At 42.0% G+C, this 14,870-nt stretch overlaps 1 protein-coding gene across 2 annotated transcripts in view; it reads right to left on the bottom strand.

Annotated features, from left to right (window-relative positions):
* LOC144696659 (DENN domain-containing protein 2A) overlaps positions 1 to 14,870 on the bottom strand; it is a 138,310-nt gene that overhangs the window by 17,607 nt on the left and 105,833 nt on the right. For both annotated transcript variants that reach the window (XM_078568216.1, XM_078568215.1), the window contains 4 exons: positions 14,320 to 14,389; positions 14,120 to 14,197; positions 12,104 to 12,244; positions 7,334 to 7,482 (listed from right to left, as the gene is read on the bottom strand). In XM_078568216.1, coding sequence (XP_078424342.1) covers positions 7,334 to 7,482; positions 12,104 to 12,244; positions 14,120 to 14,197; positions 14,320 to 14,389 — 438 coding nt within the window. The remainder of the gene's footprint in view (positions 1 to 7,333; positions 7,483 to 12,103; positions 12,245 to 14,119; positions 14,198 to 14,319; positions 14,390 to 14,870) is intronic.

Raw genomic sequence — 14,870 nt, 5'->3', positions numbered from 1 at the left:
AAAAATGTTCCACAGGTACAATGAAATTATTTTCTTGGTTGTGTTTGAGGGGCATTATTTGGGCAGGGCAGAGAAAGATTTAATTGCATTTAAGTATAGTTATAAGTACTTGATACTGACAGAGAACCTAAAATGGAAAGTGTTCCATTCCCTAGCACTAATATCCATCAACTTAAAGAGCACAGAAATTCACACAAAACGACAGAGAAAATTTGTTGACATATGCAATAAACCGGTATTTAAGTCACAATGAATTCAAGATTCAGGGTTTTGTCATTTCTGAGTAAGATTTAATATTTTACAGTGACATTCAGGAAAAATTAAAGAAATAATATTTTTACATCAGTATCCTGTTTATGTAATGGCTCGAATAGTGGCTATATGTTGAACTATAACATCCAATATGTTGTAGTAATTCCACCTCCCACAATTAATGATGTTAAACCTCTAAATTGTCATTATCCCATAATTAACTAAGAGGTTGCAGAGTGGATGTGGAGTAGTCTCCTTTGACCCACTGCATTCTCTGATGTTGGAGAGGATTCCGTGCTGTTTTCTTCTCCGTTATTCTTTTCACTTAAATGCGTCATTAGAAGTGGGCAGGGTTCCCAGTGAAAGACCAAGTTATTTGCAGTGTTTATGTGACAGGGCCTCAGGATGATGGACAGCCAAAATATTGGAACAGCTGTTTCACATTAGATTCTGGAACATCAGAATTTGCAAAGAGTGAACAGGATTTGGCAGAACAAGACTCCCTTCGCCTCTCCCTGAGCTTAATCAGCCTGCACAGGAATTTAAACTAAAAAGATGTAGGGCATAAAGGAGCTCTGCTTAAAGTAGAAGACCCTCCCTCAAAATCTAAGTAATATTTGGTGGTGGTGGGGGTGGGGGGGGGGAGGAGGGGAAATCTCTGACTTAATGTAAATTTGGAAATTGTGGCAACTTATGATTTCCATGTTTTTGCTGGCTGTATAGGCGCTAGCAGTTGATCTCAGGTAATGTGACCATGTAGGGATAACTATTCTCCTGTCTAGTAATCATCCATTCTGGTCTGCATTTGTTATGTATTTTTCTTTTCCAAATTATTTTTATTTGTATTAGTTGCAATTGTTTGGTTCCCAACTTCCTATTTTAGTCTATTGTATGGTCCACTTCCCCTTTCTCTTTCAGTTGGCCATGCCCTTTCTCAGTGCTACATCCAATTCCCTGATGAAAACACTGGGGGGTATTCTGTTTCCAGTTATTTGCCTCTAGAAACTGCAATGAGACAGAATGGGAATCATACAGCAGGGTATATGGGTTCATTTGTTGATTTTGCTCCCCCTCCTCATATATGGGAGCATCACATTTAAGCAGAAAATGTTAACACACTCTTGTCCCACCATCTCGTGCTGGAGCCCCAACAGTTGGCACCACTGTGGACAGTGAGATAAAACATCAGCTTGCTACAACTTGGAGGAATGCACTAAATTCCAAGTGCTACAAAACCAACCAAACCCTATTTCGTAAGAAACACTGACATCAATATACAAAATCAATTATCAATATAACTTCCAGGGATTGTTAAAAAAGGCTGGGGCTCTTCTCCAGAAAAGACTGAGCAGTTACCTAGCAGAGGCCTTTAAAACTATGGAGCGGTTCAATAGGGTCGATAGAGAGATGTTTCTACTTGTGTCCATAATAACGACCATAAATACAAGGTAGTCAGTAATAAATCCAATAAGGAATTCAGAAAGACTTCTTTACTCAGTGAGTGGTTAGAATGTGGAACTTGCTACCATATGGAATGGTTGAGATGAATAGTTTAGATGCATATCAGGGGAAGCTAGATAAAATACATGAGGGAGAAAGAAATAAAACGGTTAGGTTGATAGGTCAAGATGAAGTAAGGTGGGAGGAGGCATGTGTGGAACATAAACACCTGTATAAAGACCTGTTGGGCCAAATGGTCCATTTCTAGCTGTATTTCATATTTCTATGCAAGTCTATTTTTCTGTCATTTATTTTATTCTGCGATCATGATTCTATTTCCATGCTTCATTCCATTTTCAGCATTTTTTTTTTTACATTCTTGTTTCCAACATTCATCCTCTTTAGATCATTTCCGCAGATGTTCCAGGAAGGAAAACAGCAGCACACTATCAAACTTGAAAGAAAATCTCCCAACCACCATAGATTTAAGTTGATCACTCTGGGTATCTGAACCTTAATCCATTTCTCCACAGCCAGCTTTTAGTTCCAGGCTAGATGAAAGGTGAGGCCAAGTCTGCTGGTCAGTGTAGTCGCTGAACAGTGTGCATTGGTAATGGTAACAAAAGTTTGATACCTAGTCTCTGCTGAGTCAGTTAACCTCAGATAGGGTGATTGCAATGGAATTCAGTACTACAGGGTGTAATCCCTTGGAGATTGCCACTGGCTGGAGAGCTGGCTAGAGCCCTGTGTCACCTCTTTTTGGGAAGGCCCATTGTATCTTGTTCCACTCAGGCACTTAATAAGCTGTCATGTGCCTGAGTGGAACAAGATGCGGCTGGCTTTTTCCTGAGATCATGGACCCCATGATTAGAAATCCTGTCTGCTGAGAGCTGCCAGCCAATTAGAAGCTGGCAGCTCTGCTGAACTGCAGTGCCACCAGGGAGGTAGTGGCTGCTGCTGGTACAACACCCACCTAAGGCCTAGGATTGTCACGGGATCCCGGGCCACAGGTGAGTGATGGGGGGGGGGGGGGAGGGGTCGCAGACAAGGGGAATCAGCAGCAAGGGCAGGGGGTGGCTCTCAGGTAAGCCTCCGCTTTCCAATGCCTGGTCCCTTGATCAGGAACTCGGTACCTGACAATGAGGGTCCACCCTCTTCCTTCATGGGTATGCTTGTCATGCTCCCCGCATGGTGAGACCCATGCTGGGTTAATACCAGCAGGGCAGTTTGGGGCCTTTAAGTGGGCATAAGGGCCTCAATTGGTGGCAAGGCAAGAAGGCCGTCCACGGACCTTCCCTCCACGATTTAATCGGGGTGGAGGTGGGAAGGGTCCCCACCCATCGCCCTCCTGCCTGATTAATTAACATTCCAACAGGGGAGGGCACAAGATTCTACCCACAGGCACAAGTATAATGCATCTAATTAAAAGCCAATTGTGATGAGCTCTTAGAAGTGGACGCATGCATGTTAACATGCTAATTCAACTGGAATTAATTTGAGTTGAGCATGTTAATGAGTGGGAGTTGGGTTTCACATGTAAGTTTAAATTTGCAAGCAGTGTTACCAATCTGAAGATCACTCAATGGGATGCAAACCCTCTATCTCTTTGGAGGCTTTACTGTTTCTTGATCAAGTTCATTGCAGATTTTAGTAGAGCTGCATTTGGGGGAGAAAGCTATCTTTTCCACTATACCTTGCCTCTATCCTAAATGTAATTTCCAGAAGAGAGAAAGCTCTGTAGTAGAATGCTTCATTTTCAATGGACAATCCACTAAAATGAAACAGATAGGAAAGATGAATTATTCGTTGGAAGCCTCTCCTTTATTGTCACTGCTTTGGAGAAAAGTTCCAAATTGAACAGCATGTTTGTTTCTCTCAATATTGTACACTTTCCTACTTAGTATTTATATCTTGAAAGAATTGATGATGCATCTGCGTCAGCACTATCACCAATATTTGTGCTAATCCTACATTTCGCTTTCCCTCCAACCAACTGGCAACATGCCTTTAACTTGATTTTTCCCCCTAATAACTTAATTTTTTTTTACAAAAACAAACTTCAGGCTATGTTACATTGAGCTGCATTCCAGAGGCGAAGACATTCTAATGGTAAGTTGGCATCTGACTGTCCTCCATCATTGTGCCATGGACAGCATCTTGTAGAAAAGATTTCCAATGTTAGTTTCAGATCTCAGGCTACAGCCAGACTCTTTTAGCATCACCCCTTATAGAGTAAAACAAAACCCATTTGAAATGAACCCAACTGGACAGCAAGTTCTCGTTGGAGCCCTGATGAGGTTTCCATAGTGATGCAAAAGAAACAGCTATAACAGCATTCCTTCCAGACTCTCTAAGAACTAAATTGAGGCTGGAATGTCTGACACATCAATGATTATCACACAGAGCAATATAACCAACTACCAGACTTTTAAAGGATCTGGAGCTTAAAAGGAGTTTGTAATACATTTGTGTTTAAAGAAGTAGAAAAACTATAATTAGGAATAAAACGTGCAATTAAAACTTAAATTTCTGTAAATTTCCTTTAATTGGTTAAAAAACACAATTCTTCTTCATCTTGGAACACAAATCTCCGCCATGAATATTCTGGAAACTGACATTTTTCTAAACAGTGTTTATTAATGTAACAAGCATAAATAAGGGCACCATAAAACCATGGGTGGGGAATAGGCATGGCAGGAGGGCCCATTACATCCATCAACAATGCATTCGAATTCAAAAATTAATTTACAAACTGAGATGGAGAATCATTTGCTGGACGGAAATGGTAAAAAAACAAAACATTTGCACACAACTCCCTTTCAGACCCTCCAAGGTGAAACTAAATTCATCTCGTTTTATTCTTCCTGGCACTTACAAGGATCAAATGGTTCATTGGAAATCAGTGATTTTTAAATCTCGGCTTTGATGCACTATTTCCCATTCTGGAGTTGGGAGATAGAACATTGGTTGTCCTGGATACAATGCTCTCTCCACATTGGTTACTAGTGATATGCCAGGCTGACAGAAGCTGACTTTCTAGCCAATTGAATTAGCCCGTATTTCCTTCCATTGTTAGAAAGTAAATGATTCAGGAATACCTCCAACCTATTAGCTTCCAACCAAGTTGATCAAATTCATTCTGATGGTGTGACAGATTGGAGTGGCAAATAAAGTAAAGTAGAGATTACCCAATGTCTGCCAGTGAATAACACGATGACCTAATCAAAGGGTCAAATAGTCTCACAAACCACCAAAGTAAATTATTTTTTTTTGAAAATGGACTCCAAAATTCAGTTGGTTGTCCAGTGACAGCTATAAGGACAATGAAATGTTTTAGCCAACGTATATTTTAAGAGCTCTGATGTCACAAACACCATTCTGCTCTCAGATACATCATTATCATGTGAAATAAGATTGCCCAAATCATTTTCTCAAGGCAGGATTTCACAATTTGAATTCTAAGCAGTAATACTAGGTCAAGTTAGTGACTTACAGACCCACTCACTGCCCTTCACATATTCCTACTTTTGCTGGTGTTGTTTGTTTTAATTAACCAGGATTTTTCTCAGTGCCATAGTGGCCACTTGAAGAATAATGGGAAGAGATGGCGCTCTCCTGGTCAGATTGACATTCGCTCCTCACTAGTCTCTGGGGCAAATTCTAAAATTCTAGACAACTCTAAACAAGCTCCAGTCACTGGACATGTCTCTCACTGGGAGTTCAGGGTGTCCCTAAAGCCTGAAGTAGCTTAAAGGGTTACAGCCAGTCATAAACAACCATCTATTCACTGCAAACCCAGAGGTTTGATGGTTGGAAATAACAGACAGATCTGCTCAGGGAATAGAGTTCCTATCTCTTTCTCTCTTTTACAGATGCAGATGCCAAAGTGTTCCTACAGAAGACTGTTTGGCACTGACTGGTTGAGGATTCAAGAGAACAGCAGTGAATAAGTAGCTGGTCACCAGGGCAATCAGTGCCAATTCTAGTATTTGAAACACCACTACTCAATGCCAAAAAAATGTTTAATGACATTACCAAGTCAAGAGAAGACAGCTTCATCTTCTACAAATGGATTGTACTAAACATGACTGCTACTATTCCAGATAAATAACAACATTATGGTTTTGGAGCGACAAGTCATGATGACAATGTCCTGCCACTTACAACAGTCTGCCTCTCACTGGGTTAAAATACTCATGAGAGTGCAAGTGCCCTTTACACCCCCAGTTTCCACCTTGCAAATGTTCCTTCATTCATAGCATTCTATGCAATCACATGGAATAGAACTGTTTGGTCATTCAGTTTTTAGTACTCTCATTACAAGTTTCATGCAGCCACTTGGCTTTTATTGCATCTCATGAGTTACTGAGACTATTTTGGCTCTTTTGTTTTTCTTTTTGTGAGACCAACCAAGCGATTACAACTGGAAACAATCTCAGTGACTTATCTCCACCTTCTCCTTCGCTACGGCGAGAAAGGATTGGAGCTCTTGGGAAGAGAAGCACGTCAAAGAATCAGAGACAGAGTTGCGAGGTGGCAGATACCAGTGCTAGATTTGGGTGATGTTCTGCTGTTCCCTTTCTCACCTTATTATATCTTGTAATATCCATCAGCGAACTATCTCAAAATCTTTATCATGTGAACTCTGCTCCTTAACAACCCAGTCTAACCTTTTTCTCTTCTAATTGCCAGAGGAAGGAGGAGAACTGGACCCCTTTACTTCAGCTCCTTCCAGCACTCCATTACACCACTGTCCATCATTATCTCCATCTGCACCCCAGAAATATCCAGCCAGAAACATAGGGTGATGTAGACAGCACAAGTGGGAAGGAGGAAGAATCATAATAATCAGGAGATCGTGACCCTGAGGGGAAGAACCTGGAGACCCATATCTCACGGATCTTCAACTTTTAAAATAAAAACATTTCCATAATGCAAAGCACATGTGCAGGTAACTGCAGCATGTTGTGGGTCAATTGTAGGAATCAACTACTGGAATCCACTACCTGCATTTGTGATCCCCATGATGGATCACTTTGGAGCAGCACAGTTCACCCTGGTGTCTCTCGCAACCTCATGGACATATGCAGGGAGTGCCCATGATAGAGATGCCCATAGATCATCTGTGGTTTGCCATGTACACTCTGATGGCTGCCATAGAAACTTGATGGGAGGGGCTAATTCCTTCCAATCTCCAAGTGACTGGGGCTAGGATACAACAAGTATCGCATGGGGTTTCACGGATCTCATATCTAGTTTGCTTGTCCATACATCAGTGACCATGCAGAAGTAATGACCAACACTTGTGGTGTGGTTATAATCCACAAGGCTGTCCTTTAGGATAGCAACACATGCTAGGTCTCCCCAGAAGCCTCCTCAGATTCCTGTAGCTACCATATACACATGATGACTAATATACAACATATACACGTTTTGTATAAATGATAGATATCTACTGTCCCTTCTATATCAGATAGTATACATTATAGCAGGTGTGATCTGGGTGCATTTAGGATAATTATCATAAGGTGACGGGACAGCTGCTTTCAGCTGGCCACAGAATCTCCAGTAGTTCCTAGTTGGTTGTTTTTTTTTGGCCTACCATAATTCATTGTAAATGACAGCAATGACTATTAGTCACCTGAGTTTATCTGCTGTGAAAATCACCCTCCTTTCTAGTAGAAGAGAAGCAAAGACTTTAATCAGCTGGCGGACGGTCAGGGACAAAAAGAGACATTCAAAGTCCACATGCTCCAGACGAGAGTCCAAGGGCCTGCATAGCTGGATCACCTGCAGAAGAAGGCACTTGTCAAACCACTAAATCAGAAGTAAAGATACCACCAACTATAAATAGACACTGGGTGGAATCGCCCGTATCCGCTGGCATCGGACGTATTCGGTGGTGTGAGCGGACAATATGGCGAGAAGACCAAAAATCGGTTTCACGACATCGTGAAACCAGTTTGCAATCGTCCACTCAGCCTGTCGATGGCGGGTCACATTTCCCACCATCGGTTTTCATGAACCTCATTGTAATACATCTGCATACCATTATAAGGCTAGCCCGCCGCACATCCCCCCACACTGAAGTGTTTCACAACTGCACATAAGTGATGTGCACCTGCCGAGCTGCACTTCGCTCGGGACTTCGAGGTTTGTTTGCCTATCTTGTTTCGGGCAGCACTTGCAGTCATCGGCGCCAGGCTTCGCAGCCAGCACCACATCACTTTTAGGGAGGCTCATGGGCAGGTCTCTACCTACCAGACCAGCCATAAGGCGGGGGTGGCTTTGTACGGCTGCAGGGCTAGGGCTAGGGCTTGCTTGGGGAAGGGGGAGAAGTGGCCTCAGGCAAGGGGAGAGGCTGCAGGGTAATGGCTGTACTGAGGAAGGGGGGTATCCCAGTGTTTGTGTGGGGGAACAAGATGATGAAGGCTGAGGAGGCAGTCTCCAGAGCAGATGAGGCCAGATGGAGATATGAGAGTGTGTGTGAAAGGGCAAGTGGTGATGTCCCTTGAGCTGGCAGTGAGTGAGATGCCAGTGAATGTGTGATGGGCTTGAGTGTGAGAGGTTAGAGTGATGAGATGGTTGCCTTACCCTGGCAGCATGGATGAGATCATTCATCCTCTATCTGTATTGGATGGTCAACCTCTCCTGTGCAGCATTGGCCCTGATCACCACTGCCATCACCTACCAAGCCAGAGTGGTAACGTTGCTGCCCCTCCTGCAGCCAGACCGGGGGTACAGGACATCATGGCAGGCCTCCACAGTGTCCAAAAGGCGCTCATGGGACATGTCACTAAACCTGGGGGCTGCAGTCTTCTTGCCTTTTGGGGCCATGTCTTATTTGCAGCAGTCCTGGGCTGGAAGCACTGAGAGGTGTGCCATATTTTAACTGTGGAAGCTGGCGTGATGAGGTGACAATGTGGCAGGCGAGTTGGAGCCTGCATGCCATCGAAATGGCGTGTTTCCCGGGAATGCATAATTAATGTGGCGGGTTTGGGACGATACGTCGTGAGAAGCCACCATTGCGTTCTTTTACCTGCCCACTACCACACTTAGTGCAAATCTGCGAGGAATCTACCCATTATTTGGCAGGTTCTTTTTATGGAACAGCTATGAATAACCTTGTTCCAAATCTTAGCAAATATATTTTATCCAATATATAATATGACATATCATAGAAGATGTGAAGGGAGGCATGCTAGAATTATATAGAACATTCAGTAAGACACAGTTAGAGTACTATGTACAGTTCTGATCACCACATTACAGGATTTGATCATACCAGGCAGGGTACAGAGGAGTATTGTGAGGATGTTGTAGAACCAGTGAATTTTAGCTGTGAGCGTAGGTTGGGGTTGTTTTCTTTGGAACAGAGGAGGCTGAGGGGAATTATAATTGAACTGTATAAAATTACGAGGGAGTTAGATAGTGTGGATGTAAATAACTATTTCTCTTAGCAGAAAGATCGATAACCAAGGATCATAGACTGGATAGATATTTTTCAACTGGCACAGACACAATGGGCCAAATGGCCTCAGTCTGTACTGTAAATTTCTGTGATTCTATCTCTGTTCAGAAAACTATCATCTCTTTCTACCAGGGATAGGAAGGTGGATTGCCAGCCACGTCACCGTTATTATTTCTATGCAGTTCAAACAGTTTCTGAAAGTAACTTTGTGCTTTGACAACATCTTTATTTAAACTCTGATAATAATTAAGAATTTGTCAGTGGATGCAAAGAGCAAAGCAATACAGAACATGTCACTTCTCAAATCCACACACGTGACTTCAAAACAGAAAATTAGTATATTTCTGGGTCCTGTGTTACATAGTAAAAATATCTTAAAGTTACTCAGCTTTAAGAAAGTTTTATTGCATTGTCCTAGAGTGATGTATGTACAGAATGTATAGAAACGGTGTGGAGTCTCTTATCAAGTCAACAGATGAGTCTCAGATGCTATGGGTGCATTGATTTGAGAAGGGCCCAATCCTAAACACATATATGTAACTACATACATCACGCTAGAAGCCAAATGAGGTGGATAGATGCCTTGCATGCTGGGTGCTTGACAACCAGATCTAACAATCTCATGGCCACATCTTCATTCAAACTGGCCTGGCAGACAACACAGGGGTACAAAAGGGTTAAGGCCATGGCATCGCTTCATGACTATGGCTAGTGGAAACCTACTCAGTGGAAATGGACAGCATTATTTTTATTGTTGAGTAACCTAAATGAAGACAAAAGACTTAGTGCAGAACACCACAAGAGGTTAAAAAGAATAAGGGAGAAGATGAGATAAATCCAAAAGTAATATTTAGATAATGTTAACTTGAGTTTTAAAAACCTATAAAAGGAAGGCAGAAAGGAATTCTGCAGTTCTGAGACTTGAAGAAAGACTGAGTTACTCAGTAGGTATCAACACAGTGAGGATTTAGGGAAGAGAAAGTTCAGAACATTGCTGAACAGATATACAAATACTGTTTATGGCAATTGTTGGAATCATATCTCTAGAGGCTGAATTTTTCTTTTACAAGTTGGAACGACTTGGCATTAACCGTACATTTGGATGCTAACCTGGGATTTATTTTTTATTTAAAAAGGTCATAAGTTCACCTTGGAACTGTCAACAAGCAGGCCTTTTCCAAGAAATCACCTGAGCTATATGGTACTTGAGAAGGAGCTGTTTGTTTGCTTTGAATTGCAAAGTTAATGAAAAGCTGGAAGACAAAAAGGCAATTGAATGGTAGAGGCAAACCTTAAATTTGAATTTGCTGCTTTGCTTTCAGTCTAGTTGGGGAACAAGCTGAGGAAGGAAGGATACCTTAACTAGCTCCCTCTCTCTACTTTTTCTGAAATTGTATGTGGCTGTCAACCTGTAGCCAGAGAACCCTCATCTGAGTGTAACTAGTCTACACTTGAACTTACAAAGCTGAGACCAGTTGGTGAGAACTTCCAGACATCCACTGGGACCCGCACGAGGCCTTCACATGAGGGAACTCCAGGGCGATAGCGTCAAGACCCTGCGCACTTTATCCTATATTTTATAATGCTCATCATCTAAAGCCCATCTCTGCAGAGAGACTCTATCTGTTCACCCTTTGTTTGTCTGTTCACGCGCTGGGGGAATTCTTTAGGAGGAGAGAGATAGGTATACTTCCCGATTACAATTGTGTGATAACTTGTTAAAAGAGTTTTGTTTTAAAATAAATTAATCATTGAGTTTTTTGAAAGAAACCTGGTCAGAGTCTCTTTTCTTCTGGGTACCAGAAGTATAGGTACACAATCGGCCATTTCAGTGTGAAAATTAAACCTTTAAATTAATGGTACAACTTGCGAAGTAGTGGGGCTTGATAATTAGTGCACTCCTCCCATTCCAGTCATAACACAACAGACAAAAAAGTCTGGCATTAGAGAAACAAAGGCAGAGAGAAAGGTGAGAGAGAGAGAGAAAAATTTATATCAGATAACAAGTGTTCTCTTGCATCCTCTCCAGGAGTCCATGAAGATGCTCTAAAGGGATTTGGGCTAACTTTGCTTTGTAGAGTGTTAAGAGTTTTTGTGGGGCACAAAGTGCTTTTCACAAAAAAATTAAGCAGTTTATTGGAAGCAACTTTTAATAAGAGAGATGAAGGAGTTTAATTTGAAATCAGAGTAGGTAATGAGGCATAAAATGTCAATAGATGAAAAAAGGACCGAGGATTCCAGTGCCAAAGTGAAGATGTTGTTGCTGCTGGTTGGACTTTGAGTAACACACTTTTAAAATTGAAGAGTAACTTGGTGAATGGAATGTTCAAGCTGGGAGACATTGTTCTATACCAAACAGCTTGTTATGGACGTAATAGGTTACCTGAGATACTGTTTCTCCAGACTCAGGAGATAGGTGGTGTCAGCAGGCAGTGATCTGCTGAGAATATGGACTCTAAATCTTTACATTTTGTTTTCTGTAAAAACTTCCAATGGGTTTCAAACTTGAAAGAAAATATCAGTTCAGAAAAAAGTGTAAATTTTCTTCGGTACACAATAAGGAAATGTAGGAAATAACACTTTACATTTCTTGCACAATTCTACATTTCAATAAAAAAAATGAAGAAAGCATGGAGGAAAATGCCATGGTAAAAAGGAAACATGATGGGATGAAATTGGACATTGGTGGAGACACAAAGCAGGTGGTATTTCATTGGCTGCCCGATACTCACCCTGCCTGATATTCAATTCCATTGAAGTGTAATTGGATGCATCATACAACAGGCGGCAAAAGCCATCCTGCCTGTTTCCCGCCCCTGCCCACGTCCAATTTCAATCCCCATATTTTTGTTTCTGTTCTTGTGTAAATTAGGAAAATACAAAGCCTAAAATATACCCAACATCAGGAAGCGTGAAGAAAGGTTTGAGATTTTCCCTTACCTCATTCCCTGATCCTGGAAGGAAGTTCCTCACAGTGATGGTTCGTCCTGGAGCAGGGAATGGAGCTTCCATGATGCTTCTCATGAATGGCTGAACAAGAGCAGGGGAAATCACTCGCCGCTTCTCCACCTCATCCAGGATCTGCAGTACGGCAGCAAACAACAGAAACAGATTAGTCTTTGTCTCACTGAGGGAAAATAAAGCCATACTGGACTGAACAGTCGTGGGCATAAATTTGAAAGAAGCACAAAAAGCTGTAACTTTCTGTCAAACATTCCATGGTTGTAGCACCTCTTATATTTATTGTTTTGAAATCCAGGCCCTCTGTGATAAGGGTATTTAATATTTATTCTAATATTAACTCTAATATTTATTTTCTGGTGAAAAAGTTCTGTAAACACACTGCCGCAAATGACACAGGCACAAATAGTCTGAGTTACTCAAGATAGCTGTAAAAGACTATAAACAATTACATCATAAAAGACTAAATATAGTTCAAAATGTAACTGCTCTATTGTGACTGCAAGAAAAAGCTCACTCTAATGCCACTGAGTTGACATTTACACTTGTATGGCGGTTTGGGAGGCGAGGATTAAGCTGGATGGAAAAACTCAGCAGGTCTGACAGCATCTGTGGAAAGGAAGACAGAGTTAACATTTCGAGTCTGTATGACTCTTCATCAGAACTTAACAAGGGGTTAATTTGCATCACTGATGATAGATTGGTTTCATTCAATCCAATTAGTTTAGCTATCAAATCAACAATGGGTAGGCAGTCAGAGTTGCATTGAGCAATGTATAGTTGGAATGAATCACAATGGGCGCTGGTAGTTAGGTTGGAGGGAGGGAGCAGAGGTCCTTACAATATTACACCTTTTTGCTTCTTACTCAGATAAGTAGGAAATACACAAGGACAGGCAGGGAAGGCTTCTGATTAATACACAACCATAATAAACACATAGCTCTCATTGTCTGCAGTATCATGAAGCAGACATACTACAAGAGAGACTCACTGGGCAGAATTTTGCCCTTGGTGGGCATGCGGGCCCCACCGGCTCGGCGGCGGGTGGACAACCGATCCCCGCCACCGAAATGGGGCCCGCCGCCATTTTGAGTGGGCGGGCCAATTAAGGCCCGCCCAGCAGGAAGCGTTATGCGCTTCCTGTGCGGGGGGAGGAGGGAATCCCCAGCTGTCAAAGTGTGCTCTTTCGCGCATGCGCGTGAGAGAGCGCACTGCTCCCAGAGACTAAGTGCTGTCTCAGGGAGATTAGTGACAGTGTACAAAACTTAAAAAATAGAAAAATAAAAATATTATTAACATGTCCCCCTCATGGGACAATGTCACACAATCTGGGACATGTTAATAAATATCACTACATTTATTAAAGCTTTTAAAAAGGAACATGAAACCTCATCTCGCCAGTGGATGAGGTTTCATATATTATCAGAAGCCCGCTGGGGCTCCTGGCCTGCCCGCCAGCCTTAAGGTCCTTAATGGCCTCAATTGGCCATTGACAGGTTGGCGGGCAGACAGCTGATTTCGCTGTCAGCCCGCCTTCCTGAAAATTTAAAGGGACCGGGATGACGTCGGGCGTTCCTCCCGACGTCATCCCGCGTTATTTTCCCGTCGGCGAGCGGGCCCTGCCCCCAAATCGCCGATGGGAAAATTCTGGCCACAGTGTTCACTTCACCAGAAAGTATGCTCACAAAGCGTAGCTCAGAAAATAGGTTTATAGGAAACCTAGAAAAACTGTTCTTGCATTGATGTTGAGATAATAGAATTCCTCAGGTACTTTTAAAGCACTAGTGTGAGAAGGATCAACACAAGTCATTTCACAAAGTTTCCAATGGTACATGGTTATTTTGCACTGGTTTTCAGATGAGTAAGGAGCAGAGTAACCAAGCACCAAAGGCCAACAACAAAGGGAATTGACAAGATGTTGATTCAATTATTTAATCTATAGGCTCAGTTATTTCACCTAGCCAGTTCCTGATGAACATTGATCTGTAACTGTACCTTGGAGAAGAGGTTAAAACAGCCCAGCCGGCTGACGATACAGTAAACCTCAGGCAAACGTTTCCCCTTCCCTGTGGGCTAAAAGGAAGAAGAGAAGATGAAACTTTTAATCTGTCATAAATCTGTCTCATTGTCACTACAGAAGGGACTGGATTTAAAGATCATTTTAATTTTTAATAAGGTTTTAAAGGTAATCCTACCAGTAGGCGCCGGCAATACCCAAATCGTCTGCTCCCATCTTCTCCAGTCAGAACAAAAGAAAAAGTTTCACTGTTACAGTGGAAGACAAGGAATATTTATTAGAATACTCTGTGCTATTGCAAATCATAGCCCTGGAAAAAACTCAAGCAAACATGTATGGCACGGTGATAGAAATGGAACAACCAACACACTTTGTTCAATGCTTCATTTCCAGTTGAGAAATCAGGTAAAATGTCTAATTTAACATACTATAAAACATCCTCAAAGCAGTATACCCACTATGACCAATAAAATTCAGTTTCATGTGAAACCACATGTCAACCAAATAGGCTAGGAATAAGCCCAGTGGCAGCACATCTGCCTCAGAGAGTCAGAAGGTTATTGGTTCAAGCAATCCTCAAGACACTTGTGCACATCATCTAAGCTGACACTTCAGTGTAGTACTGAGGGTGTGCTGCACCATCAGGGGTGATATCTTTCAGATGAGTTGCTAAACTGAGGCCTTGCCTGCTCTCAAATAATATAAAAGATCACATGGTACTGTTTAAAG

The sequence above is a fragment of the Cetorhinus maximus genome, chromosome 22 (genome assembly GCF_964194155.1).
Source record: "Cetorhinus maximus chromosome 22, sCetMax3.hap1.1, whole genome shotgun sequence".
NCBI lineage: Eukaryota > Metazoa > Chordata > Chondrichthyes > Lamniformes > Cetorhinidae > Cetorhinus > Cetorhinus maximus.
The sequence above is the reverse complement of the archived record's forward strand: the minus strand, read 5'-3'. Positions and strand labels throughout refer to the sequence as shown.